General features: G+C 45.7%; 1 protein-coding gene across 1 annotated transcript in view; it reads right to left on the bottom strand.

Annotated features, from left to right (window-relative positions):
- The window catches only part of ST8SIA6 (ST8 alpha-N-acetyl-neuraminide alpha-2,8-sialyltransferase 6), a 147,885-nt gene extending 134,949 nt beyond the window's left edge, over positions 1–12,936 (bottom strand). The window contains exon 1 of the mRNA XM_089693707.1: positions 12,698–12,936. Within this exon, the coding sequence (XP_089549833.1) occupies positions 12,698–12,789 (92 nt within the window). The 5' untranslated portion in view covers positions 12,790–12,936. The remainder of the gene's footprint in view (positions 1–12,697) is intronic.
- Positions 12,937–13,522: the final 586 nt, after the last annotated feature.

A 13,522-nucleotide genomic window follows, 5' to 3' on the forward strand; every position in this document is an offset into this window, starting at 1 on the left:
CGTGTACGACAACTGGCCAGTGTTTCCTGTACGACAAGTGGCCAGTGTCCCGTGTATGACAACTGGCCAGTGTCCCGTGTATGACAACTGGCCAGTGTCCCTTGCATGACAGCTGGCCAGTGTCCCTTGCAGGACAGCTGGCCAGTGTCCCGTGTCCCTTGCAGGACAGCTGGCCAGTGTCCCGTGTACGACAGCTGGCCAGTGTCCCGTGTAAGCCAGCTGGCCAGTGTCCCGTGTACGACAGCTGGCCAGTGTCCCGTGTAAGCCAGCTGGCCAGTGTCCCGTGTACGACAGCTGGCCAGTGTCCCGTGTACGACAGCTGGCCAGTGTCCCGTGTACGACAGCTGGCCAGTGTCCCGTGTACGACAGCTGGCCAGTGTCCCGTGTACGACAGCTGGCCAGTGTCCCGTGTACGACAGCTTTCCAGTGTACCGTGTACGACAACTGGCCAGTGTCCCGTGTACGACAACTGGCCAGTGTCCCGTGTACGACAACTGGCCAGTGTCCCGTGTACGACAACTGGCCAGTGTCTCGTGTACGACAACTGGCCAGTGTCCCGTGTACGACAACTGGCCAGTGTCCCGTGTACGACAACTGGCCAGTGTGCCGTGTACGACAACTGGCCAGTGTCCCGTGTACGACAACTGGCCAGTGTCCCGTGTACGACAACTGACCAGTGTCCCGTGTACGACAACTGACCAGTGTCCCGTGTACGACAACTGGCCAGTGTTTCGTGTACGACAAGTGGCCAGTGTCCCGTGTACGACAACTTGCCAGTGTCCCGTGTACGACAACTGACCAGTGTCCCGTGTACGACAACTGGCCAGTGTTTCCTGTACGACAAGTGGACAGTGTCCCGTGTATGACAACTGGCCAGTGTCCCGTGTATGACAACTGGCCAGTGTCCGTTGCATGACAGCTGGCCAGTGTCCCTTGCATGACAGCTGGCCAGTGTCCCGTGTATGACAACTGTCCAATGTCCCGTGTATGACAACTGGCCAGTGTCCCGTGTATGACAACTGTCCAGTGTCCCGTGTATGACAACTGTCCAGTGTCCCGTGTATGACAACTGTCCAGTGTCTTGCGTATGACAACTCACCAGTTTCCTGTGTATGACAACTTTACAGTGTCCCATGTATGACAACTGGCCAGTGTCTCGTGTATGAAAAAATGCTCAAAACCACACCAATGCACTTGGTTTATGTCCAAAATGTGGTGCATGAGCTTCTTTAGCATGTTTCTAGAACAAAGGGAGGCCAATTCTAATAAATGTGCTGCTCCAAATACACGATTAAAAATGCGCAAAATGAAGCCCCAATAACGCAACGCAGCAATGTCACTCAAGCGTGAACAAAACGGGTGTCAGAACATTCCAAGCAGATAAATAAAATTTATCTGCATCAGTCAAAACATTACTGGAAAAAGTCAACCAAAGTCAAAATCGATGGTTGCGGGACCAGGCTAGGTTCACGTCAGGGATGCGTCCGGCGTGTGTTGCTTTAACACATGTGCATCAATACCACGCATTAAAGAGTTACTATGGGTTTAGTAACAGTAAAATCAGTCTGTATATGCAGTAAAGCATGCTTGTTATACTCACTGTGGAACCTAAGGGTTTAATCCTCCACATTGTTTAAAAAGGATGTTTGATCCTGTCTTCTCTGATCCTCCCCTTCTTTGACCAATCCATCTTTTGATAGTACAGAGCCCTAGGAGTCACTTTGCACATGCTCAGTTTGGTGTGTATTACTATAGTTTTTTCTTTCTTTGGGAGAGTGCAATGTGATCAGCACAGGGCCAATCAGCACTGTCCAGACAGAGGCTCAGGGGTCCTGCAGCCTCATAGGACAATCAGGGGAGAATGAAATCTCCTCCTACAAGCTTTAACCAGTGCTCTGCTGTTAGGAGTGTTTTAGTAGCATTTAGCAGCATTTTGTTTTTCTGTGGGATAAACACTCCGAAGAACTCTACAAAACCAATTTCTTTCCTGCTCCTAGACGCTGAAGCTCAAAAAATGCTAATAGCCTAAAGTAGTGTGCATGGACACATAGGAGAACACTGATTAGCTTCTAGGAGCAGAAAAACTGCTAATGACAGCTTCTAGGAGCTTTACAAAAACCCTAGTGTGCATGGAGCCTAAGTTGCGCTGAATTATGCAGCCCATTCCAAATGTATGGAATGACAACGCACCTCAAAATCCTGAAACACGGACCTGCACCTTTCCTGCAGTACACAGGTTAGTGTGTTGCCTCATGTTGCACAGCACTACACCTTTGTCGGCAAGGTGCGTCAGAGCGTTCTTCAGAATGAATAGCACCACAACACAAGTAGTGTGCAGTGCCATGCGTTACAGCAATGCACACAGGAATACACCTGTTCCTAAACTTCAGGCCCCATTCACACTTAGTACTTTCCAAATCGAGCTAAAATTGCGGCAAAACCCGTGACATGCATTTTGGTGCGGTTCATCCTTAAAGAGTTACTAACCCCGGACCCTGCATTCACTATATCTGGTCTCCCCGGACCCTGCATTCACTATATCTGGTCTCCCCGGACTCTGCATTCACTATATCTGGTCTCCCCGGACCCTGCATTCACTATATCTGGTCTCCCCGGACCCTGCATCCACTATATCTGGTCTCCCCAGACCCTGCATTCACTATATCTGGTCTCCCCGGACCCCGCATTCACTATATCTGGTCTCCCAGGACTCTGCATTCACTATATCTGGTCTCCCAGGACCCTGCATTCACTATATCTGGTCTCCCCGGACTCTGCATTCACTATATCTGGTCTCCCCGGACCCTGCATTCACTATATCTGGTCTCCCCGGACCCTGCATTCACTATATCTGGTCTCCCCGGACTCTGCATTCACTATATCTGGTCTCCCCGGACCCTGCATTCACTATATCTGGTCTCCCCGGACCCTGCATCCACTATATCTGGTCTCCCCAGACCCTGCATTCACTATATCTGGTCTCCCCGGACCCCGCATTCACTATATCTGGTCTCCCAGGACTCTGCATTCACTATATCTGGTCTCCCAGGACCCTGCATTCACTATATCTGGTCTCCCCGGACTCTGCATTCACTATATCTGGTCTCCCCGGACCCTGCATTCACTATATCTGGTCTCCCCGGACCCTGCATCCACTATATCTGGTCTCCCCAGACCCTGCATTCACTATATCTGGTCTCCCCGGACCCCGCATTCACTATATCTGGTCTCCCAGGACTCTGCATTCACTATATCTGGTCTCCCCGGACTCTGCATTCACTATATCTGGTCTCCCAGGACCCTGCATTCACTATATCTGGTCTCCCAGGACCCTGCATCCACTATATCTGGTCTCCCAGGACCCGACATTCACTATATCTGGTCTCCCCGGACCCGGCATTCACTATATCTGGTCTCCCCGGACCCCGCATTCACTATATCTGGTCTCCCCGGACCCCGCATTCACTATATCTGGTCTCCCCGGACCCCGCATTCACTGTATCTGGTCTCCCCGGACCCCGCATTCACTATATCTGGTCTCCCCGGACCCCGCATCCACTATATCTGGTCTCCCAGGACCCGGCATTCACTATATCTGGTCTCCCCAGACCCTGCATTCACTATATCTGGTCTCCCCAGACCCCGCATTCACTATATCTGGTCTCCCAGGACCCGGCATTCACTATATCTGGTCTCCCCGGACCCCGCATTCACTATATCTGGTCTCCCCGGACCCCGCATTCACTATATCTGGTCTCCCAGGACCCGGCATTCACTATATCTGGTCTCCCCAGACCCCGCATTCACTATATCTGGTCTCCCCGGACCCCGCATTCACTATATCCAGTCTCCCAGGACCCGGCATTCACTATATCCGGTCTCCCCGGACCCCACATTTACTATATCCGGTCTCCCAGGACCCTGCATTCACTATATCTGGTCTCCCTGGACCCTGCATTCACTATGTCTGGTCTCCCATGGTACACACAACATGGAAGTGCTAATATTTTAGTAAATATAAACTGCTAAATACATTTTCTCATCAGCAGTATATAGCAATCTTGTGACTTCTGTCAGTGTCCAGCAGAGCACTGGTTAAAGATTGTACGAGTTTTCTTTCTGCTCTAGGAGGATGCAGGACCCCTGGCCTCTGTCTCGACAGCGCTGATAGGCCCTGTGCTGATCACATGCACTCTCTCAAGAAAAGAAAAAAAAACCTTTCTAGCAATACACACCAAACAGAGCGTGTGCATGTGACTATGGATTCAGTCTGTATCAAGTGGTCATTTCAACAAGAGGAGGGGCAGAGAAGACAGGATCAAACAGCCTTTTTACACAATGCAGAGGATTAACCCCTTAGGTTCCACAGTGAGTATAACCAGCATGCTTTACTGCATATACAGACTGATTTTACTGTTGTGGGTTTAGGCTGGGTTCACACTAATGCTGTGCAGTACATTGCATGTGATTCACACAAGAACCACATGGCATTCCTGTGCTAATCACATGTGATGTGTGTGCGGTACGATTGGAGTCGCACATTATGTATGGCTCAAATCGCACCGCACCAAAAAGATGCAGGACCCTTTTTTGGGTCCACACTAGGATCAGATTGCATGAGTATTCGCACCGATGCGATTAGATTCATCGCACCGCGTTTTGCAGACCGATTTCGGGGGGGTTGTTAATTTAACATACACACCCGCATCGGTTCACATGCCTTGCAGAATCTGCACAGAAAACGCTGCAAATTCCGCATCAGTGTGAACTGTCGTATAACAAAACACACGAGAGTCGCAGCAAACCGCACACATACACGTGTCTGGCACAACGTCTGGCCCCTCGGCTTCTCTGCGGCGACAAGTGACTGGGCGGTCCTGGAAACGCTTGTAAATCACTCCAAACGATTGTGAGCAAGAACACACATTCCCAGCACACAACATGTGAACGGGGCCTAAAGCTGGCCAGAGATGGGTCAAACATCGGACGATCTTCGACCCGTCTATGGTCGGCATAAAGCTGGCCATACACGTGTAGATTTTCAGGCGAGAATATTCGTAAGAAACATCGTACAAAGTTCTCTGAACAGTCGATGAATGGACGAATGTCGTACGAAGATTGTCTTTTCCTTTTAACATTCGATTATAGAAGGAATGTGATTTTAGAACAATTTATTTATTTCATGTACTTATATAGTGCCACACTTTACATATATATTGTACATTCACATCAGTCCCTGAACCTCAAGGGGTGTACAATCTAAGGTCCCGGGGCAGACTGACCATTCAGACTCTTGGGCACTGCCCAAGGGCCCGGGATCAGTAGGGGGCCCCATGAGATGCCCCTGTTACCTTTCATAGGCTTTTTTGGGAGTAGTTTGAGTGTGGGCAAGGACACAGGGGCCCCATGAGCTGTCAGTCTGCCCCTGCTAAGGTCCCTAACTTACATTCATACATACTAGGGCCAATTTAGACAGGAGCCAATCCACCTACCAGCATGTCTGTGGAGTGTGGGAGGAAACCAGAGAACCTGGAGGAAACCCACGCAGGCACAGGGAGAACATGCAAACTCCAGGCAGGTGGTGCCATGGTTGAGATTTGAATCAATGACCTTCATGCTACCAGGCAGAAGTGATAACCACTGAGCCACTATGCTGCCTGGAAAAATAATCACACACACTGGCCAAAAATTCACTTGATCAAGAAAAGTTTTTCTTCCTGCCCGTTCAAATTTTCCCGTCACTGCTGTCGAAAACGAACATCGATTTGACCCCACTAACCATTAGAAAATCAAACGAATATTCTTGAAATGAAAATTCTCAAACAAAAATCTATATGTACTGGGCAGCACAGTGGCTAAATGGTTAGCACTTCCACCTGGCAGTACTAGGGGCGTGGGTTCAAATCCCAACCACAGCACCACCTGCCTGGAGTTTGCATGTTCTCCCTGTGCCTGCGTGCGTTTACTCCAGGTACTCCTGTTTCCTCCCACACTCCAGACATGCTGGTAGGTGAATTGGCTCCTGTCTAAATTGGCCCTAGTATGTGTATGTATGAATGTGAGTTAGGGACCTTAGATTGTACGCCCCTTGAGGGTTAGGGACTGATGTGAATGTACAATATATATGTAAATCGCTGTGTAAATTGACAGAGCTATATAAGTACCTGAAATAAAATCTATACGTGTATGGCCAGCTGTAGTAATACGAACGGAATCTCAATCAGGGGCTCCTCCTGCCACGCAATCAGCTGGAAGGAACTTCCCTGACACAACTATCCGAATCAAAGCCAAAAAACCATCATTGTCCGATTCTATGGAACATGGAAACAATCCTAACGATTGAATGATCAGATTGATCAGTGTATAGTACTGGCATCGGTGGGGGGTTATGCTGCCCACAGACACTGATATTACATCCCATCAACCATTTGATCTGCTTGTTTTAATCAATCGAATGTCTGCAACGAACGTCTGCTGCAACACAGACAGAACGCCTCCATTCACGTTTAAACGTGAGCCTATTTAGAGGCTGTATTATGCATTTTTACATGCGACTGGGAAGAGAATCGTGCAATTTTTGGCCCCATAGACTTTTAAATTGGAGCGCCTATAAAACGTGCAGATTTCAGGCGCTCTCATAAGTCTGTGGGGGGGGGGAAAACAAACAATTTTCCCCATTTTTAAAGCTTAACACGACCGGTAACATGAACAGACCCATTGATAGTAATAGGAGCCTTCATCTGGGGGCAAAGTTCACCTGCAACAGTCCCAACAATATCAACAGCACCTAAAGGTGACCATACACTATACAATCTGATTGTACAATCTCCTTTACATCTACCATCAACCTTATAGTGTCTACATCCTTCATTATCTTTTGGGATCAGGGGCGGACTGACCATTTGGAAACTGGGGCACTGCCCGAGGGCCCAGGGTCAGTAGGGGGCCCCATGAGATGCCTCTGGTACCTTTTTCATAGGATTTTTTGAGTTTGGGCAAGGACACAGGGGCCCCATGATCCCCTATTGCCCGGGGGCCCCATGATCCCCTATTGCCCGGGGGCCCCATGAGTTGTCAGACCACCCCTGTTTGGGACCAATCAGAATAACTTTGAATACAATTATATTATTGATCGATTTACTGTCTGGAAGGAATAAAACATGATTGGAAAATCACTAAGAAGATTCGATGCAGCATACACCTAACAATCACATCGAATGATCTACAGATCTATGACTGGACCATCCATCAGGACCAATCAGAATAACTTCAACTGGTTTCATATACAATCGTATTATTGATCGATTTCCTGTGCAGAATAAAAAAATATGATCGGAAAATGAATAAGATCATTTGACGCGCCATACACATAGCCAGGGGCGGACTGACAACTCATGGGGCCCCCGGGCAATAGGGGATCATGGGGCCCCCAGGCAATAGGGGATCATGGGGCCCCCAGGCAATAGGGGACCATGGGGCCCCCAGGCAATAGGGGATCAGGGGCCCCCGGTCAACAGGGGATCATGGGGCCCCCGGGCAATAGGGGATCATGGGGCTCCTGGACAATAGGGGATCATGGGGCTCCCGGACAATAGGGGATCATGGGGCCCCCAGGCAATAGGGGATCTAAGGGCCCCCAGGCAATAGGGGATCATGGGGTCCCGGACAATAGGGGATCATGGGGCCCCCGGGCAATAGGGGATCATGGGGCCCCCGGGCAATAGGGGATCATGGGGCCCCCGGGCAATAGGGGATCATGGGGCTCCCGGACAATAGGGAATCATGGGGCCCCCAGGCAATACGGGATCATGGGGCTCCCGGACAATAGGGGATCATGGGCCCCCGGACAATAGGGGATCATGGGGCCCCTGTGTCCTTGCCCAAACTCAAAAAAGCCTATGAAAAAGGTACCAGGGGCATCTCATGGGGCCCCCTACTGACCCCGGGCCCTCGGGCAGTGCCCGAGTTTCCAAATGGTCAGTCCGCCCCTGTACATAGCAATCATATTGATACAGTCTCCTTTCCTGCAATCGTATTTTTTCACCGATCAGAGTAAAAATCGTGTACGTGACAATCTGATGGAACGGTTCTTCACGGGATCGTGGAATGTGACTACATCTATGGAGTATGAAAAGACACATACTGCGTTATCAATCGATTTTGAGCAAAACCAATCGATTTAACCAAAGTTATTCTGATTGATCTGCACAGAAAATCTGAACGTGGGACAGTAGATAGATTGATATGATTGTTAATGGTGACCATACATGGAGTGATATTACATACAATTGTATTGTTGGTCGATTTACTGTCTGGGAGAAAAAAATACAATCAGAAGATTGAAAAGATCATTCCATGCACCATACACTTAACAATCGTATCGAATGATCTACATTCCTGTCATCTGATTTTCTTTTTTGTCAAAACCTGATATAATTCCAATTAAATCGATCGGTTTAATATACAATCATATTGTTGATTAATTTACTGTCTGGGAGAAAAGAAAATATGATTGGAAGAATGAAAAGATTGTTGGATGTACCATACACGTAACAATCATATGGAACGATCGACATTCTTATGATTGGATTTTCCATCAGAATAATGTCAATGAAATCAGATTTATATACAATCGTATTATGGATTGATCTACTGCATGGGAGAAACAAAATACGATCAGAAGATTGAAAAGATCGTTCAATGTGTCATACACGTAACAATCATATGGAATGATCGACATTCTTATAGTTGGATTATCCATCAGGACCAATCAGAATAACTTCAATTGGTTTTATATACAATCGTATTATTGATTGATTTCCTGGGCAGAAGAAAATGAATAAGATCATTTGACATGCCATACACATAACAATCATATTGTTTGATCTGCCTTCCTACAATCGGATTTTTTCATTATGACCGATCAGACTAAAAATCGTGTACGCAACAATGAAATCAGTTTTATATACAATCACATTATGGATTGGTTTACTGCATGGGAGAAAAAAAATATGATTGAAAAGGTCGTTCAATGTGTCATACACTTAACAATCGTATTGAATGATCGACATTCCTATCATCTGATTGTTTTTGTCGACAGTTGGATAAGATTGTCTGATGAACCACACACATAACCATCATATTGATTGATCTACTTTCCTACAATTGGACCAGCCATCAGCTCCAATCAGAATAACTTTGATTGTTTTTTTATACAAAATTGTATTATTGATTGATTTACTGGCTGGAAGGAAAAAAAAGATTGAAAAATCGATAGGATCATTCGATGTACCATACATATATTGATCATATTGATTGATCTACTAATCGGATTATCTATCAGGACTGATCAGAATCACTTCAATGAAATAGATCAGATTTATATATGAGATATATATATATATATATATATGTGTGTGTACATATATCCATTGATCGGATTTACATACAATCGTATTATTGATCAACTGATCTACATTCCTACAATCTAAAAATTTTTTTTCCCATCCAGACCGATCGGAATAATTTCAGATCAATTGATTGGTTATATATATAATCGGATATTGATCACTTTACTGTCTGGGAGAAAATAAATACGACGGGAAGATTGATAGGATCATTTGATGCCCTATACACATAACGATCACATTGATTGATCATTGATTTACTTTCATACAATCAGATTATCTATCAGGACCAATCAGAATCACTTCAATGAAATTGATCAGTTTATATACAATCATATTATTGATCAATTGATCTACATTCCTACAATCTAAATTATTTTTCACAATTATTTCAGATAAATTGATCAGTTTTATATGCAATCATATATTCCTGTCTGGGAGAAACAAAATACAGTCGGTACGAGGGGCGGACTGACAACTCATGGGGCCCCTACAGGGGCGGACTGACAACTCATGGGGCCCCTACAGGGGCGGACTGACAACTCATGGGGCCCCTACAGGGGCGGACTGACAACTCATGGGGCCCCTACAGGGGCGGCCTGCAACTCATGGGGCCCCTACAGGGGCGGCCTGACAACTCATGGGGCCCCTACAGGGGCGGACTGACAACTCATGGGGCCCCTACAGGGGCGGACTGACAACTCATGGGGCCCCTACAGGGGAGGACTGACAACTCATGGGGCCCCTACAGGGGCGGCCTGACAACTCATGGGGCCCCTACAGGGGCGGACTGACAACTCATGGGGCCCCTACAGGGGCGGACTGACAACTCATGGGGCCCCTACAGGGGTGGGCTGACAACTCATGGGGCCCCTACAGGGGCGGACTGACAACTCATGGGGCCCCCAGGCAATAGGGGATCATGGGGCCCCTGTGTCCTTGCCCAAACTCAAAAAAGCCTATGAAAAAGGTACCGGGGGCATCTCATGGGGCCCCCTACCGACCCCGGGCCCTCGGGCAGTACCCGAGTTTCCAAATGGTCAGTCCACCCCTGGTCGGAAAACCGATAAAGTCATTTGATGCACTATACACATAACAATCATATTGATTGATCTACTTTCCTACAATCAGATTATCTACCAGGACTGATCAGAATCACTTCAATGAAATTGATCAATTTATATACAATCATATTATTGATCATATTATTGATCAACTGATCTACATTCTAAATTTTTTTCCCATCAAGACCGAGCGGAATAATTTTAGATCAATTGATCGGTTTTATATATGTATACAAAATTGTATTTTTGATCAGCTGATCTAATTTCTACAATCTAAATTATTTTTCAGAATCATTTCAGATAAATTGATCAGTTTTATATGCAATCATATATTACTGTCTGGGAGAAAAAAAAATACAGTCGGAAAATTGATAGTCATTCGATGCACCATACACATAACAATCATAGTGATTGATCTACTTTTATACAATCGGATTATCTATCAGGACCGATCAGAATCACTTCAATTAAATTGATCAGAGTTATGTACATATTATCGATTTATTGATCTAAATTCTAACAATCTGATTTTTTTCTCAAGACTGATCGGAAAATTTCAGATCAACTGATCGGTTATATATACAATCGTATTATTGATCACTTTACTGTCTGGGAGAAAATAAATACGATTGGAAGATTGATAAGATCATTGGATGCACCATACACATAATGATCATATTGATTTATTTACTTTCATACAATCGGATTATCTATCAGGACTGATCAGAATCACATCAATGAAATTGATCAGAATTATATACAATCATAACTTTGATCAACTGATCTAAATTCCGACAATCTGATTTTTTTCTTATCAAGACCGATTTGAATAATTTCAGATCAATCGATTGGTTATATATACAATCAAATTATTGATCAATTGATCTACATTCCAACAATCTAAATTTTTTTCCCATCCAGACCGATCGGAATAATTTCAGATCAATTAATCGGTTATATATACAATCGTATTATTGATCACTTTTCTGTCTGGGAGAAAATAAATGTGATTAGAAAATTAATAGGATCATGCAGCGCACCATATACCTAACAATCATATTGATTGATCTACTTTCATACAATCAGATTATCTATCAGGATCGATTAGAACCACTTCAATTAAATTGATCAGATTTATACGCAGTCATATTATAAATCAATTGATCTACATTCTAACCATCTTATTTTTTTTTCCATCAAAACCAATTGGAATAATTTTGGATAAATTGATCAGATTTTATACAATCACACTATTGATCAATTATCTACATTCCTACAATCTGATCTCTTTTCCTATCAAAACCGATCGGAATAATTTTGGATAAATTGATCAGATTTATATACAATCGTACTATTGATCAATTGATCTACATTCCTACAATCTGATTTTTTTCCCCCATCTTGACCGATCGGAATAATTTCAGATAAATTGATCAGATTTATATAAAATCGTACTATTGATCCATTGATCTACATTCTAACCATCTTATTTTTTTTTCCATCCAAACCAATTGGAATAATTTTGGATAAATTGATCAGATTTCTATACAATCACACTATTGATCAATTATCTACATTCCTACAATCTGATCTCCTTTCCTATCAAAACCGATCAGAATAATTTTGGATAAATGGATTTGATTTGTATACAATCGTACTATTGATCAGTTGATCTACATTCTTACAATCTGATTTTTTTTCCCCATCTTGACCGATCGGAATAATTTCAGATAAATTGATCAGATTTATATACAATCGTACTATTGATCAATTGATCTACATTCTTACAATCTGATTTTTTTTCCCCATCTTGACCGATCGGAATAATTTCAGATCAATTGATCGGTTTTACATACGATCATATTATTGATCAATTTCCTGTCTGTGAAGACAAAAAAATCCGATCGGGGGATGGATAAGATCAATGCCCCCATACGCTCAGCGACCAAGTTGACCGATCTACATTCCTTTCATTACATTTTCCGCTCTGATCAATCAGCTTCAGTAAAATTGATCGGTTTTGCAGGTAATCGATCTGTCTTGTCGATATTCCATGGAGAAATGTTGGGATTGGATCATCGTATGGAATCGTTGTGGTATCTCCGGGGTGGGGGGTCTCTGGAAGCTGCAAGAACACGGTGTAGCACCGACCTAGGCAGAGGCAAAGTACGGGCGGATGGCGGCGATGGGTTGGTGATGGCACCCTCCCCTCCCCCATCCCCGTACCTGTACCGGGGGGCTTCTCCTATGGCCAGCCAGACGGTGATGAGGACGAGCAGCAGGCTGGTGCCCAGGAGGATGAGTCCGCTCCTCCGCATGGTCTCCGCTCAGCCCGGTCCTCCTCCTCCGCCCTCTGCCCACCTGTCTCCGGAGCACAGACAGCCTGTGTCTGCCGACCATCCTCCGCCCACCCCGGCCGGTCCTCCTCCTCCTCCCCCCGGGGACACGGACCACCTTCCTCCGGTGCATCATCATCACCATCCCGGGGAGGAGGGGGTTCTGTATATCCCACCGTCACCACCACCCCACCCATCCATCCACCCCCTTTACTACCCCCCTCCCTTCCCTCTAACCCCCCCCCCCCATCACTGATATGCAAATACCGACTTTTTGGTAAAAGTCAGTATGCAAATCAGTGCTGGGCGTGGCTACTAATTCGATTTGTTTGAAGGAGTTCCTGATATCGGAGACAATTCATAGCCACATAAAGCCAATCCCCCGACATGTGTGTTCACATGGGGAGCACAGGCATCATTTAGACCTGTGGTTGGGGGGAGTGGCTTTTCAACTGCCCCCCATTAAAGGGTACATGTTACCAAAGCTCTAAATCCAACCCCGTGAGTCAGACACGTGAGACAGATGGGATGGACTCAGCCGCCGTTCTAGCAACGCCTTCTGACGCATTTTGTCCCGCCAACATCTCTGTGATCAAGCCCCCCCTCCCCGCGGGTGGGGCAAAAACATCAGAGGGCGTAGATAGAGCAGCGGCTGAGGCCATCCCATCTGTCTCACGTGTCTGACCAGGGGTGGACTGACAACTCATGGGGCCCC

This window comes from Staurois parvus, unplaced genomic scaffold (assembly GCF_062004578.1).
Source record: "Staurois parvus isolate SC_StPar_1 unplaced genomic scaffold, SC_StPar_1.0 ptg000636l, whole genome shotgun sequence".
Taxonomy (NCBI): Eukaryota; Metazoa; Chordata; class Amphibia; order Anura; family Ranidae; genus Staurois; species Staurois parvus.